This window comes from Kryptolebias marmoratus, linkage group LG13 (genome assembly GCF_001649575.2).
Source record: "Kryptolebias marmoratus isolate JLee-2015 linkage group LG13, ASM164957v2, whole genome shotgun sequence".
Taxonomy (NCBI): Eukaryota; Metazoa; Chordata; class Actinopteri; order Cyprinodontiformes; family Rivulidae; genus Kryptolebias; species Kryptolebias marmoratus.
In genome coordinates, this window is record NC_051442.1 from 7,908,630 (window position 1) to 7,925,537 (window position 16,908).

At 38.4% G+C, this 16,908-nt stretch overlaps 1 protein-coding gene across 1 annotated transcript in view; it reads left to right on the top strand.

The window, feature by feature from the left end:
- Positions 1–12,022: 12,022 nt before the first annotated feature.
- kctd16b (potassium channel tetramerization domain containing 16b) overlaps positions 12,023–16,908 on the top strand; it is an 84,410-nt gene continuing 79,524 nt past the window's right edge. Inside the window, exon 1 of the mRNA XM_017421402.3 lies at positions 12,023–13,784. Coding sequence (XP_017276891.1) covers positions 12,947–13,784 — 838 coding nt within the window. The 5' untranslated portion in view covers positions 12,023–12,946. The remainder of the gene's footprint in view (positions 13,785–16,908) is intronic.

Consider the following 16,908-nt stretch of genomic DNA (forward strand, 5'->3'; position numbering starts at 1 on the left):
CATATTCATCCACTTAAGATCTAAGAATTCATAATACTGAGAATAAGCCTCCTTCTTGAATGTTTTGATTATACTGATAACACCACAACATTGAGAAGAAATAAAACCAGGACATTATAAGTTGTTCACAATTGCTTAAAAAGTATTTAGATTAACAAAATTTTCCTGTCAAAAATTTTTCCAGTTACCAAATATTTGCAGGGCATTATTAGTGGTTGGGTGCAACATTTGAAACATTTGTATGAAAATAAAATTAAACAAAGAAGACTGAACAAACTGAAGAAACACAGGAGGCATATTTTGGAATTGTAAATTTATAAATAATCGACTCCTGGAAAGTGTACAAATAACAAAAGACATTTAAAATGAAAATGAGGAAAAAAAATTAAAAAGTGTGCTAAAACTTACATTTTACTCAAACACATACAGTTGTTTGCCCCATTTTACAACCTTTGTTTCTGATCTCACAAATATTATTTTTTTAAGGTTCATTTCATTTCAAGTAGAGTGTGCTGTGCCTTGTTGTCCTTTTCTTCGTTGTCTCTGTTGGACATCAGGGACTGCACCAGTCAACCCATGTGTGTGTTCTGTCTGTCAAAACAGATTTAGAGGCTTCTAAAATAAGCCTCATTTTATAAACAGTTACATTGTTCTCTTTTTTTTCCCGTTCATCCTAGCCTCCATGGCCTCTCAGCAAGTTTCACTGTGCCGTTTTCAGAACTTTTGTTTCAGGGACTGACTGTGGTGATTCCATTCACTATGATGGATGTCAGGCTGCTCATAAATGCTGCAGCATTTTGTTAGAGCACATCTACTTGGAGAAGTTTTTGTTTTCTACAAATAACTCAACTTCTTGCTCAATAGGTACACTGAAGGCAAATCTCAACAGGGACACTGATGCCAACAGTTTGTTTTACTGCTAATAGGTGGTAGTTTTGCACAATGTCACAAAAATAAAGTTGGTTGAATTTTAGGTTTCTATTTATAGTGCTCCTCTTTATTGCTAGTTAGAATATTGCTCATTTTTACATTTGAATAGTTATCCAGGATTATACTCCACTTCTGTCTTTGTACCACTCTGTAAGCTCATGAATCTGGTCCAATCTCTATTCCTCCAAAGTGAGGCCATTCAAGGAGCTATCTACAACAGGTAAGATATTAATTGCCTTTCCTCTGAAGTCCACTTCAAATGATCTGAACTATCACTTTTACAAATGCAATGCCCATTGTGGGAAATATCAGAGCTCGTTAATGCTTTTTTGTGGACATCTACAAGATTTCCAGTTACTGTTTGGGGATTTATTGAGGTTATTTTTTTAATAATGGTTATGAAACTGCAAGCATCATAATGAAACCTATTAACTTGGCCCTCTTGAGGAAAAAGATTCTGCAGGCAAATGGAAATGTTGATTTCTTTTCCAACAGTCATGGCAAATCCCTTGAGAAGCTGTCTCTGTGTTCCAGACCTCAGCTTGACCTCTGAGGTTCATATTAGCAGCAATTTTCTAATTATGATATGATCTGAGGTACTTTGTCTACTAGGTGCTTTTATGCAGCAGCTCGAAACCTAAATGCTAGGGATATTTGGGGCAATGTTTGAGTTTTGTCTTTTGGAGCCCAAACCTTTGTTCTGCCTCCCATTTTTCCACCACATAATATTCGTCAGAGCTGATGCAGTTATCTTGCCTAAATGTTGAAATGAAGGTTTAATCTTTACGACTGTGCTTTTTCTCTTGGTCAGTTCATCTTTTATCGTTGTTCACTTCTCAACTTCTGATGATCTTAGCCTAAAAATCTGTCATAAAAGGCAGCAGACGATATGCATTCCTTCAAGGAATGCGAGACTTTTATTTTTAAAGTAATTAAATAAGGTATGATTTAACTACATTCCAAAGTTTCCTTCAGTGAAACAATTTGTACGTTTTCTCCTTCCATTTCAGAACAGGTATGATCTTGTTGTTTTCCATTCTATTTCTGCTAAATGTCAGACTCATCTCCTTTTGCTCTTTTCAAGCCCCCGTCACATTGTTGCATAATTAAAGCTACTGTGAATAAAGAAACAAACATTTGTGTCATTTTAAGTGATTTCTGTTTCCCAACATCTTGACATGGTTCATGTTCTCAATCTGATGAATTATTGCAAACTTGGAAAACTAATTTGCTACTGACTATTTTGCTATTTATTTCAACCCCTTAGTGCCGAGACCTATTGGATTGATCTTGCTGGCAGTGCTGCTGCCCTCGGCATAGGGGCCAATAGTGATGTAGGAGTTAACATAAAGTTTGACCCAAATGCTTATTTTTCAGATAGCAGTGGCGAGCAATATTCATAGTGAGATTGTGCTCAGTAATGGTTCATGATACTGGTTTCTTTTCCCACATATGAATCAGTATACAGACTAATGTCGTCACTTTTGCTGTATACACTAATTTATTTTTTATTTTTTGCCACAACCCACATTTTCTGAACAGAGCATCCCAGAATCCTCTGAGCACCAGGCAGCACCAGGATCTGTAATTCCTGTCAACTCTTGTTCTTTGTGTGGGGTGGATTCCCCACTGGATGCTCTGCTTTCCTGAAGAAATCAATGATGGCAGGAGTGAACAGAGACCCCCAGCATGTTCAGTTATACATCTTCTACTCACCAACTGTCACAGCCACTTTCGCACACACCCAAATGCTAAATATTATATACGCAGCATCCTTTAGACATATTAGACAAATTACTGCTGGGTACTGCATCTTTAAAACAGGTTTTACAGTTCAAAGGACTTTCAAAGATTTGGTCCCCATCGAGAGATTAGTCACATGCTGAGGACCTGTGGAAACTATCTTTTAATCCCAAGAAACTGTAAGGTACTGCACTGGAACACCTGGACACCTGAGGAGAGAGAGAGACATGTTGTGCTGTGACAATGCCACACACACATACACAAACACTCCTACACACTGACAGAAACACACACTGCAGCAGAGCTGATATGGAAGTAAAGGAGCAAAGCGATTTGCTGCTTTGCAGAGTTCCCTTATGGCCTGCGAGCTGGCAAAGGGAGAGCGGATGCTTAGCAACATCTCATCTACATGGTTTGCCACATCAACAAGGTGAGGATCCCTTTAGGTTCAGTAATCTTTGCTGCGGAGTACACCACCAAGGAGTGGCCTTACAGAGACTTGTAGGAGCCAGAGTTCACTCCTTTCACTGCAAATACCTCTAAAGTTATGGTGTTCATCATAAAGAATCATCCTAATCAAAACAAGAACATCTTCAGTCAATCTATTTGTTTTTTGTTTTCGAAGCTTTTAGGACAACATTTTCAAAGACAACTTTTTAAACTGTAATATACAGTTTTAAACAAAACAAACTGTACTGTACAAATAAAGTCAGAATGTGTATATAAAGCCAGAATGTTGCATAGAATAAGTTAAAGAAATGTGATTTGCACATTTTTAAAACTGTTATTTAAAACTAAGTAGAGAAACTGCATTTTCTGTGAAAAAACGGTGAGTGCTGAATGACCTCTAAAATTTGCTAAAGACACAGAAACTGAGTTGTTTAGGCTTAAAGCAGCAGAACACTCGCTCAAAGCACCAAAAACACTACCTAAAAGAAGCAAAACACTAGTTCAAAGCTAAAAGTAGCAAAATGCCAGTTAAAATACCTCACCTCTTGCACAGTGATTGACTGCTGGAGATAAATACCAGCTCCTGTTGAACAGGAAAGGAAATGTGGGTGAAGAAAATAGATAGATGGATGGTTTGCATGGGAACAGAGGAACAACCTGATGGCCTGATGCTACCACTACCATGACTGACAATTGGTACATCATTCTTAGGTTTGAAAGCTTTAACCTGACTCCTCCAAACATAAAACAACTTTTGTGGCCAAAAGTACATAGTGTACTGATGCGTGCTGTGAAATTTCAACCATGACGCTATGCTTCTTAATTTTAATTTGTCATGTGGATTGAGAGCCTAGGGATAGAACAGCTTAGTGTCAAACAAAGTATATGACAGAATTGGGCAAAATCCAATTTCTGCTAACCAAAGCACCGGAATTTCCTCCATTTTCAAATCAAAGTAAAATGGCCCACTCTTTAAGTTAAAACTAGATTATTGGGGCCTGCATAGAAATGCATTAAACCACTCACCAAGCACAGACCCCTTCAAATTTTTCTCCAGGAATTTCTAGTATAGTTTTTATTCTTCTGTCAAATTTTAATGTGGCCTGAATGGACCAACATTCCCACGCAAATTATATATCAAAATGACCGGCTCTTACTGTTATTACTTTAAGTGAGTTACCATGGTGACATAATTGCAGTTTATTGTCTTTTTTGGTTTAAAAGCATCTTTTAACTTGATAAAAAAACGTGCACTATTAGATTTTTATGGTTGATATGGTTCAAAGGGCCTTCATTGCTATTTTCTGATGGGTTTTGTATGATTTGTCATGGATCTGGTTTCAGCTCAGCTGCGTTGTACATCTTATCACAGCTCATCTGCGTCTGATGCTTTCTGCATAGAACAATGAGTCAGTACACATTGGCACACAGTCTGACTCACTAGATGCTGTCTTTTTCCCTAATAAATAAATGAATAGTGATTTCTTCCTTCGCTGTGGAACCATCAGATCCTGCCATCCTTTCACAACACCCACAACTTCATTCTGGCCAACTGCTCGTTCAGAGCCACATGGTGCAAACTTAGTCAAGTTCCAGCTATTGTAAGATACAAGCAGATCTTATTGGTTTTAATACTGCATTGGAAGTTGGATTATCTCTGAGTGCACATTTGTTCTAAACAGTGAATAAGAACATCCAAAAAAACCATTTATTAATATTTTAAAACATCATCTTCATGTTAGAATATAGATTAATTGTGTTGGTTAAAATGTGTTATGGCAAAATTTTCTTCTTTTTTGTCATGGAACAAAGAAGAGGTGAATCTGCCAAAAATCCCCCCCACTACACACACACACACACACACATATATATATATATATATATATATATATATACACCAGCTAAAGCAACAAATTAAACTGTATGTAGGTAAAATGTTTGACTGATTTTCTTTTCTTTCAAAAGAATGAATCTATCCTTGAAAATCTTAGCAAAAACATCTATTAAGATAAAACATGTAGAGATTAACCAATGTGTTAACAACTAAAACATTTTTAGGTATAATTAACTTATCAATGACATAACACCTTCTTCTTAAGAACTAAAGCATAATGATAATCCCAGAACACAAGACTTTAGACCACAAAGAAGCCTTTTGTTGCTAAAAAGACAAGGCGTTCAACAGATGTGTCATCAAGACAACATTAAATACAAACAGTTTTTTTTTACAAGTTTTAGGCAAAAATATTATGCAGTGTGTTTTAATCAGATAATGAGGATAGTGCTCTTCTACTACCACACGCCATCTTGAATTGGGCTGACTCCAAAAGTTAATCAGTTGTAGAAGTCAACCCATTGATTACTTTGTGAAAGTTTAATTAGCATCCATTCTGTGGTTCATGAGGTATTTTGCTAAAGGTACCAACTAACAAACACACGTACACAGATACAAACATGGGGGAAAGCATTATCGCTCCTACTTCACATTTGGCAGTGGGCGATAAAGAAACTATCAGAGCAGAATTTGTAAAAGACTGTGGGTCTGTAGCTCAGACTTACACACAAAAAAACATGTATTTATATATCAACAACTTCTATAATCTGATTTCAGAAGAGTTTGGAACTAAAATATATATAATTAAAAACTGGATTTAGATAAAGACATTTCACATTTTCAGAGAGCCAAATGAATTAAAACAACATTTTAAGCACAATAGTAAGCCCCGACTCAGCTGGCTGAATCCAAAAATAGATTTTACATTCTCCTGCTCTGTTTGGACTTACATTGTCTTCCTCAATGCCTGTCTTGTAAACTGTACAACACACACCCACACACACACCTGCAGAGTAAGTCAGTGAGTGAGATGACAACTATGCTGCTATGTTGCAGACCCAATAAACAAGCTGAGATGTTCAACTTCCGAGCTTTCAGCTCTGTCTCGCAGGCTTCCACTTCTCTTTACTCGAGTCAACCTGCTGTGCTCTGGTTGCCAGAACTCCTGCTGTTCTGTGGGCTTCCTGGTAAATAGCCTTCTCTCCAGGGACAACAGTGGGCTGGTCTTTGCAAGAAAAACTTCACTGGCTTGTGCACAAAGTGGAAAAATAAAGAGAGGATTCAACGTCAGAGACCTAAGGTGACACAAAGCAGCAAGAGGTGGAACTCACTTCTTACTAAATACGAATACAGAGGCGCAGTTATTCAGATGCTTAGCTGCAAAAAGAATATTACCAAGGAACATGTTCCCCATTTTGTCATAAGGTTCTGAGCCTAGAAAATATTTGAACATCAAAGTATCACAGACCTATTTGTGATGTGATAATAAAGATAAGAACTGTTTGCGCAGTTTAACTCTATTTTGATGTATTCCTGTTAGCTGGAATAAGCTAAAAATAACTTGTTTTGATGGCAAAACTGGGGCATTTGGACTTGTTGCTGATTCCCACAACGACTTCATGTACTTTTGAAGATCAATGCTTTAGAGATAAGACATCCTGTTATGATTATGGCTTCATTGGCATACTTCTTACGCAAACTAGAAGCTTGCTTAGCAAATCTTTAAAGACACGTTTGAGACTGATGACTCACAGTTGCTGCCTGTCTGTGTGCACACATGCTAATTAGGACAGCAGTTCAGATCAGCACTTGGAAAAATCCCCACCACAAAGGCACAATGATAGAAGCACTGATAGAGGCTATGCATCAGCGCTAATTTAATTTGATTACCACAATGTTGTTCAAGGAAGAGTGATGATCCATTCTCACCCACATTCACATCTGGAAGCCATGTTCCACAACTACAGGTGCAGAGGGGAGTAAAGGGCATCTATAAAGAATACATCTGTTCCCCCAACTGTTTTTCTCTTTTCTTTTTGACAGTTCAGAGTTTGTTCCACTAGATACAGGTTTTCATCTTTACCATTTTAAACAGTTGAATTGTACAAAAACTAAATAATAATTTAGCTTTTGCTGAAGGAACGCTTATTGCCCACCACCTTCATGAATTTTAGCCTAAGATCATCTCGTTTTGAGAAATGCTGGAGATGTAGCTTTTCATCAAACCTTTGAAAAATATACAGATATGCACAGTCTCATGTGATACTGTAAGATGTGATGGTCAGAATATGTGTTTTGAATGTCTGTCAGCTTCCCCTAACATTAGATCCTAATTAGTTCCATGTCTGCAAAATTGACTTTTATAGCCACTTTTGTGTTGGTTAATGTTAATTAGCTGTAGTGGCCATATTGATTTAAAGTGACACCAGTTGGGGATGTAGATCAAATCATTAATTTGAGAGTTTAAGTAAAATCTGTTCAGTGGTTCTTAGACACACACACACATGCACAGACATCAGAAGCTATGTCTTTTGCGTTGCTTTCCGTGTTTGCTGTTAGGTGTTTCAGTTTTTCTCAGTGTTCCCTGTGCCATCAGTTCACTCTTTCTCAGTCAGTCTTCACTCCTCCCACTCTCACCTGTTCCCAGTTATCATCATGCCCAGGTGTCTCCACTCTACTCATCAGCCCCTGTCCATATAGTCCCTCAGCTTTTCACCTTACCTTCAGTCTGGCGTTGTGCTGCTGTGCGTCCTTGAGCTCGTTACTATTTTGTGCTTGTTGGTTACCACATCAGATTTTGTTATTAAAATCTTCCACATTTTCTCAAGCTCCTGAAGTTTGTCTGCTTTTCTGGGTCTGACTCTGAAAACATTGACAGCACAGACACGAACAACATGTACTTTGTGTTGTCAAGTATTTTGGCTCTTTTATATATTTCACTTGCACAATATAGAAAAAATGCATTATTGCAATTTCAGTATGCAATATCAATATTGCAGCAGAGAGCTTAGATTGCAGTAAAAAAGCTAATATGTTCTAAGTACTGTGTATGTACATGCTTGGCAAGCCAATCTGATGGTCTCTCACTGCCCTTGATGCCCACAGCAGGTTTGTTTTTTGAACATCGTGATGCCAGAATAAAATAAAAACGGAGTGGGACAAAATGTACGTTCACTGCAATGGAAATTGTCATCACATTAATACAGTAGTTCTTCTAATATTGTGCAGAGCCTTTTAGATAAGAACTGTGGACAATGTTTGTTTTGAACGTTAAAGTATTCTGATAGATCAACACTAAGCTGTGAATAATACTGCTTACAGTTAAATCTTTAAAGCTAACAGAGTGATTATCAGACAAAGGTTCTGCACATTATGAATATTGACTAAAACAAATAAACAAATCTTCAGGTCAGAGAAGTAGTTGAGGCTTACATAAAACATCATTTCGACCTCTCCAAGCTGAGTGAATTTATGCATTGAATGTCTGCTTGCTGTATTTGCAGATTTCTCATCGCCTGGTGACGTTCAGTGTGCGGCCGTAATGAGAGATGGAAGTGGGAGAAGTGTGCTGTTTATTTTCAACCATCTGTGACTGGCCTGAAAAAAAAAATTCCCTTCAATGCTTTACAATGCGGCGCACAGGAAGAAAATGACACACTACGGTGCGAGTAGAACTGTGCTGGGGAAGTGAAGTGAAGTGCTCATGATTTTGCTTCTGAGTGTAAAAGAAGTCAATTTTTTTTTCAAGTGAAAAATTAAAAAGCTCTCTGAAATCGTGTCCCTCTTGGAAAAATAATAAATTATGAATGTTGCTGCTGTGCTTGTGAACTGAATATTTTAACATATATTTTTGTATCGGCTAACCTAAAACTGAAATAAATTTTAAAGATATAGAATAACAGCCAAACTGCAATGGATGTTAAAGCTTGTAAACAGTAAATCTGTTGTTGTACAGCGGATTTGTCATAATGCAGTGGTTGATCTGAATAATTTATCTAGAGTTTTTTTTAAAATAAATAAAAGGCCTAACATTCATTGAAAGAATGCATATCACCCACTGCTTTTCATGCTAAAGTTATTAACTGTTTTGATCAAACTTTGTAAATGACATTGTACATGATTTAATGAAATAGTTGTTGTGAAATATTGCAAGGTGTGTTAGCACTCAGAGAATGCGTTTAAGATGAATTTCTACTACCATGCCAAAATTATGTCAATATCTGTAAGATTGGCTGAAATATAGCCATTTTTGTGTTGGCTAAGGTTGATTAGCTGTGGGGGCCATTATCTTCTGGATTGATTCCAGATGCTAATTAATTTGTAAATGTATGCACAATTATTACTTTCTGAGATATTTTTTAACAAACATACAGTGTTGATTTTTGGAGTTATTAGTTTAGTTTTAAGCAATCATGTGCACAATGTGTAGAGTTCGATAAATGTGTTAGCAATTATGCTCAGCTACTAGAGTTCCATTAAAATTCATCCAATGGTTTATATAATATTTTGCTAACACTTCAGACAAAGGAACACACTCACTCACACACAAGCAAAAACATTATTGCCGCTTCCCTTTCCCACATTACGCCAGTAAGGACTGAGGTATTTTGAAGTGCAAGAAAAAAATCCTTTAAAGGACGTATCACCTGATTTTGTGATGGTCTCCGAGTGTGCTTTGCAAGCTTTTATGTTATCAGACAGAGAGGTTGAATGCATCAGCTCAAACAAGTTTAACTCCTCACAGGTGGTCAATCATCTGCTCTTTAAATAGCAGCGCAGAGGGGAGTTTTGACGTGGGCACATGTATTTATGATGAAGCTGCCAACATGGCCTACTTCTGGGTGACTGCTCGGGTCCCAGTGAGGCTCACATCTCCCCTCTCTCGATCTCTTTCTCGGTGCTCATTTTCAGTCATTTTGTTTTAATCACTTGCCTTTTCTTTCCCATGTAGGATCAGGCCCACCAGATTAGAAAGGACATTACTGCTAGGTAAATATATTTTTTGTAGAATTTTAGAGCTAAGATTGCAAGCTGTGTTAACATTTCAAGAACTGTATTTAACAGCTTATCGCTCCTGATTACAAGCAAAAAACATTTATATCAAAACTCCTTTAAAACCCATTCTGTATTTAGTAATAGAATGAAAAAAATTATTTTTGTGTAAAATAAAAAGGCACTTGTATTATAGATTCTATATTCAGCTACATCTTTAAAATTTAGGGTTATTAACTCACAATTCCTCAAGGGGAAAAAAGAAGTACACTGTATCATGTTGTATTGTATCATCCTGCATCTGGCTGTAAGGTATAATATTGTTTTGTAAAATAAAAAAAAATCCTGCAGTTTTAAAGCACTTTAAAAGGCCCAAATGATACCATATCACACATAAAGATTTTTAAACCACTAAGCATCAGGGAATTCCAGTATTAAAGTTTAGGATTTTAAAGTTTTCCTCAGTGTTTCAGTCTGTATGTACAGTTTAAAAGGCAGGAACATATCTTTTACTAAAGTCAGAACTCTACACTAAAGCATTGCCAAATTTATTTTAAACATGGACAGTTAAAAGCCAAAGAAAACTATAAGCTATACCTTTGAGCTGAAAGCTACAATAAGAACATTGGTAATTCATACTGTTTGTTTTGAAATCTATGTAGACTGTAGATGTTTCACAATTTGGTTCATAAAGATGGTTTTTGCTCTGAAGTTTTTACATAACTTGTGGCTGTGTTGTGTGCACTTAGATCCAGGATAAACTAAAATTTAGAGTGAACAGTATTGGTTACTATGGTCTTTTTGTTGATGTTGTTGTTTTATTATTTATTTCTTGGTCTATACGGGAATAAATGTGATCATTTATTAACCAACCTAATAAATAAATTTGTTTTTCAGCAGCGGAAACCTTGTAAGGTTGCAGTTTATTTATGTTTGTACATTTAAACCAGGACATTTGATTGAACATGATGTTAAAATGTTCAATCATCACAATGATTTGCACTTACAGATGTTTTAAACAAAAGTTTGCAATATCTTAGTAAACAATATATTGTTCAATATGGTTTTATTTATTTTGTTTTCTATAGATTTGTAAAGAATTAAAAGAAAGCTAAGGCAAAAAACATAAGGCAACCAGCTGCAAAGTTATTTATTTAATTATTTTTAACATATACTTCTTGTGTTACACCAAGGTGTAAAAGTTAAGTTTGCCACTCAGTGAAAAGTTTTGTTTCACTCAACACTGTTCAAAAGGATGATGTAAATTGTACAGTACCAATACTGTATCTTTATTAATCTATACTTCTTTATTGTTACAATAGTGGTATTGTTTTTGTATTTACAGTATTGGTGCTGCATTTTTAGAGTTGTATTACTAAAATTTATTTCATTATATTGTTGTGAACTTTAACTTAAAGTATCAGTAGTGTAAATTACTTTAAAGTATCAATACTGTGTTTTTATTACAATATTAACATTTTATGTTTTTGCCTGTGAGTGTGTGTACGTGCATATGCGTGTGTGTTGGGTGGGGGTGGGGTCCATATCAAAATATTCCATGAAGCAAAGGATGGATTTTAATGAAACCTTCTATTAAAATGGAGATGAAACAGAATGTTTGAATGGTTTGAATAGCATGCCAATATACACTAATGCCGTTATGCACACTTACTATCTGTATAGTTAGAAATAAAAAAATAAATTAATAAAAATCATATGAGTAACAGAGGGAGGCGCTATTGCTCATTTTATGAAGCGAAGAGAAAATTCCCACTCAGTTACAACTCAGATCTATCAAAAATCATTCATCAGGATTGTGAACCCTCAGTGTTTTTCTTTTACACACTTAATATGTTGCAGAACAGCGTAAAGCTGACAGAACTGTTATTCGGAACCAAAATAAAAATCCAGCAATAATGCATTCAAACAAATATAAAGCAAAGTTCTTCCAACTGTGCGTACTGATATAATAAAGATGCGCTTCCATTACTATGTGCCTCGTTAAAAAGCTTTGAACTTGTTTTCTTTTTTTTGCACAGTAGATATTTTTTCTTTATGGAAGCCTGTGAATGTGTGTGCTTGTGTGAATTTGTGCTGGTGGGGGACGGGGAGTGGTGAGGGGGGCAGAGAAGACACCACCCAACTCTGTCGGGAAAGGGAGGTGGTGTGAGCGCGCGCAGGGAGGGTGAGGAGATGGGAGGAGGGGAGGCTGAGCTGCTCCTTTCAGCACCGCGGACAGCTCCGGGTACCAGCAGCCAGCAGAGACCGCTCAGCTCCTCCTGCTGCTGCTCCGAGGGGACAGGAACCATGACGGAACTGGGACTTTACCACCACAGGAGCAGAGATTAGACGTTTTTTTGAAGAGCTTTTTTTTCTCTTTAATGACAAACTGCAGTTAAAATCAACAGAGGACGGTGTGTGTGTGTGTGTTGCAATCTCTGCGAAGTTTCTCTCTTTTTTTTCGTCTCCCAGGGAATCTTTTGGTGTTCAGGGGAAGTTAAAAACCAAGCATCAGCGCCCTTCTCCTGTTTGGACTAAAATAATCCAGAAAGAAGTTTCTTCGGTTTAGTTTTAGTGGAGAAAGATTTCTCTTTATTGGAAAACACTCCTGGGAACAACAACAAAAAGAGTATTTCAAGGCAAGTGTGTTTTCCTCTCGGTGCATTAGGCTTCTTCAGCCTCCATCCTCCCTGTATAGGACTAATGCTATTTTCCCACAGGCGATAGGAGTCCGACAGCCACTAATGCAAGCCTCTGAGACGCTTTTCCTCTCACGCAGCACTGATTTTTGTCTTCTCTCTCCCACCACCGGTCTTTTTATTTCACATTTTTAGCAAAATCACAGTAATGACAGGGGACTAACTGGGATAAATCTTTAACTAGACATGATTTTTTTGAGATGAAGTTGAAGAACTTTTGACACTGATCTGTTCTATTTGATTTATTGTTTTCCATTTTTTGGGGGGGACTTGCTGTCAAAGAGGTGCCTGCTTGTTCATGACGGAAATGATGGCGCTGAGTGGAAACTGTAGGACTAATCCCAAAGACCAGGCGTCGGTCCAGAACAGTTTCCCAGATGTTGTTGAGCTAAATGTCGGAGGGCAGGTTTATTACACGCGCCACTCAACTTTGGTGGGCACTCCAAACTCGTTACTTGGTAAGCTCTTCGCCTCCAAAAAAGACGCGTCTAATGACTTGGCGAGGGACCCCAAAGGTCGTTACTTCATCGACAGGGACGGCTTTTTATTCCGGTACGTGTTGGATTTTCTCCGGGACAAGCAGGTCGTCCTCCCGGACCACTTCCCCGAGAAGGGGAGGCTCAGGAAGGAGGCAGAGTACTTCCAGCTGCCCGACCTGGTGAAGCTCTTGACCCCCGAGGATATCAAACACAGCCCGGACGACTACTTCCACAGCGACCACGAGGACGGGTCTCAGGGCAGCGACCACCGGCAGTGCCCGCCGCCCTCCCTGGTCCCCGCGGACAGAAAGAGCGGCTTCATCACGGTGGGCTACCGGGGCTCGTGCACCATGGGCCGGGAGAGCCAGTCGGACGCCAAGTTCCGGAGGGTCCCTCGGATACTGATATGCGGCAGGGTGGCCCTCGCCAAAGAGGTGTTCGGGGAGACTTTAAACGAGAGCCGGGACCCGGACAGGACCCCGGACCGGTACACCTCCCGGTTCTACCTAAAGTTCAAGCACCTGGAGAGAGCTTTTGACATGTTGTCGGAGTGCGGTTTCCAAATGGTGGCCTGCAACTCGTCGGTCACGGCCTCGTTTGTAAACCAGCACACGGAGGACAAAGTCTGGTCCAGCTACACGGAGTACGTGTTCTACCGTAAGTAACCTCTCCCAATGGCCGCTAGTGGGCGCACGTGCTCAGGCTGGTGATGTAAGAGAAACATCTGGAGGTGGGAGAATGGGTGGGCCTTCTACAGCTTCCCCTTTACAGATGTGTGGAGGTCACATTTTGACATTTTTTTTATCAATCTGATTTGACTTAGAAGTTCCAAACCCCTGTTAATGAACAGCTTGTTGGCTTTTGTTTGTGACACTGCATCTCCTTGCTGGAAATCCTGATGTCTGAGGTTTTTGTCTGAACCCAGTGCTACAGAGAAAGTGAATTTCATTGCAAATGCGTTGTGAATACGTGGTGTTTATCGGAAATTTGCTGAAGCAGCTGAAACTGCATTGTTAGCGTCAAATTTAAATGAGCTAAAGTTAAAATTAGTAGAACCATAGCTAGAAGCTAGATGTAGCATAATGATTACTATAAATACTAAAAGTTACAGAGAAGTAGCTAAAAGCTAAAGTAGCATAAAAAATAGCACAAGTACATTGGTGTAGGTTTTAAAGAGAGCAGACTTTTAGAAGGAATTGAAGAGATCTAACTGTATTTTTATTGGAAACTTTATTTTAAATAAATGTAAATATTTTGAAAAGTGAAAACTTACAAAAATAAAAGCTGAAGCACACTATTTTTGATCAAACTGAACATTTTGATACAAGGCATATGGATGGTTAAAATACCACACACTATGCAGAAGTAGTTTGAGTCCAAACAAAGTACAGAAGAAACTATAATCAGAAAAACAATTGTGTGAATCCTGACTCAGCATTCACACAATTAGATATCACCTTCTAATTGGGGTTAAGGTAGGGTGTTGTTATCACTCCGTGGAAGCCCTACAAAAACCATCTGCAAGGAAACACTTAACTGAGAGGCTAATTTGTCTGTTAATCTCAGCACTCAAACCTATTACAGCATGTTGCAACATTCAGCACATTCCTGCAAGAGTTTATATTTCAGAAGATTTATCCAGATTTTTTAATAATCTCCCTTTGATGCATCATGTCAGAGCAACGGTTTGTCAATGCTTTGCCACTTCTCATCATAGAGCAATTTGCTTCTCCACCTCCTCTCTTGCTCTCTCTCTCTCTCATCCTGCCCAGTATCCTTTCAACTCCTTCGCATTTCATTCTGGATTTTGCTATTACTCTCTTAGCATTTCTCCATCTGTGAGGCTCACCGGCTGCTGCCTATGTAGGAGGCTGATAGAGAGGTTGTGAGGAAGAGCTCATCATCAGTTTTATTGTGGCTCTTGTAAGGTTTTATGGCATCACATTATAATCCATATATTGTGATTTATCACAAGCACATGCTTAAGTTCTTTGCACAATAAAGTACTCCAGAACTAGTAGCAGTAAGCAAATTATAAATGAAATAAGGCCTATAATTGATTTGTCAACAAGATTATTAGAATTTGATTATATGTTGTAAAACACAAAAGTAACAATTGTAGATGCTGAATTGTAGATGATTCAACTCTCAACCTTATATGTGATTTACATTGAACCTTTATGTAGATTGTCATTTAATAATGTCCCCATAAAAGTATACATCTGTGTGTACCACATTTTCACTTATAAATTATTTGAGTAGGACTTTCAGCTCTAGAGTAAAGGCGTTCAATCCAATTTTAAGCTAATTTAAAGACTTCCCTAAAAGTCATTGTTTTAGTATGTCACGTGACTGAAACAAAATCCGGGCTGTGTTTTAAAATAAACTAATTAACCTGCAAATTCCCACATTCTCAAAAGACATACAATATTTTTTGCAATCATATGAGAAACCCACTGCCTGCCTCATAAATTACAAACATCAAATAAGCACATGAGCAAACAGCAGCTGAGGAAACACATGAACACAATTTCCTGGGCTGGGTCCAGGCTAAATGAGCTCTGCATTAATGGCCTACATGAAGCACAAAGACTGAATGGCTCTTGGCTCTTATAACTCCCAGAAGTAGCCCTAACAAGCCAAATCAAGAGCTGGTGAGAGCTGCTGACACATGCCACATAAACACACACGTGTGCACGCTACACATCCCACTAATGCAATATCTGGCAGTGTGTTTGTGGGCCACCGCTGCCACTTTCTGCTTACTGACAACAGTAAGAGCTTCCTGATTTTGCTGACAAATGCTCAGCTTGTTAGGGGCAGCACACTCAAAAGCGGGGGCACAAGTCGCCATGGTAAGCACACTGAAAATCAGGCAGGGAGTTTGTTTAAAGCTGCAGTCACACAGTGGATTAAATGCAGCGGCTGACAATCTACCTCCTCCATGTGCTTCTCTTTTTTTTCCCCTTCTGTCTTGTTCTTTCATGTCTCGTCAATTTGCTCGAGTCAATCATAGCTGTCTTTCTTTCTTTCTCTTGTCTCGGTTCCCGCCTCCCCTCTTCCCAGCTTCATTTTGCTCCGTGCGCCGCAGGGGCAAGGAGCACAGCGGCAGCACCAGTTGCCTTTACATGCCTCACTGCACCGTCACGCCTCCTGTCTCGCTTCTTATTCATATCTCTGTCTGCCTGTCTGTCCGACGCCATGATTTCTGCATTAACTGTCATCTTCAGCCGACTCATCTCACGTTTGAGTTAGTCTAAGGTCTGTTTTTGCATTTTGAGCAAGCCATTACTCATCGCTTTTAAAGGTACTCATTCCAAACTGTAAAGTAAAACATAGAAATGGTACCCTGAACTAAAATGGTGCGGTTTGAAAGTATTTACTCCAGGAGTTTTCCAGATATATTCTATTGATTTGAAATCCTGAAATGTGGGTCCACACTGGGTGCAAACAAAGCACTGGGGTGAATCCGCCAAAAGCAAGTTGAAGCTTGAGTCACATGATTGACCTACATTAGGCTGGTCATACTCTGTGCAGGTAAAGAAATATGGTTGAACTGAACAGGTGTAGAATCTAAGAAAAGTTTAGGTGGAACGATATAATTGAATCTGCTGCTAAATGCAAAAGAAAGAGAAGACAGCGTAAGACAACTGTCAAGAATAAACACTGTAGATAAAGCAAGGCGGTGAAGTGCCAAAAAGACTGAGCTCGGCATTCAGACATGCAACTTTTGTGAAACTTCTACTAGTCCAGCAAGTTTACAGTTTCAATGTTTTTTCAA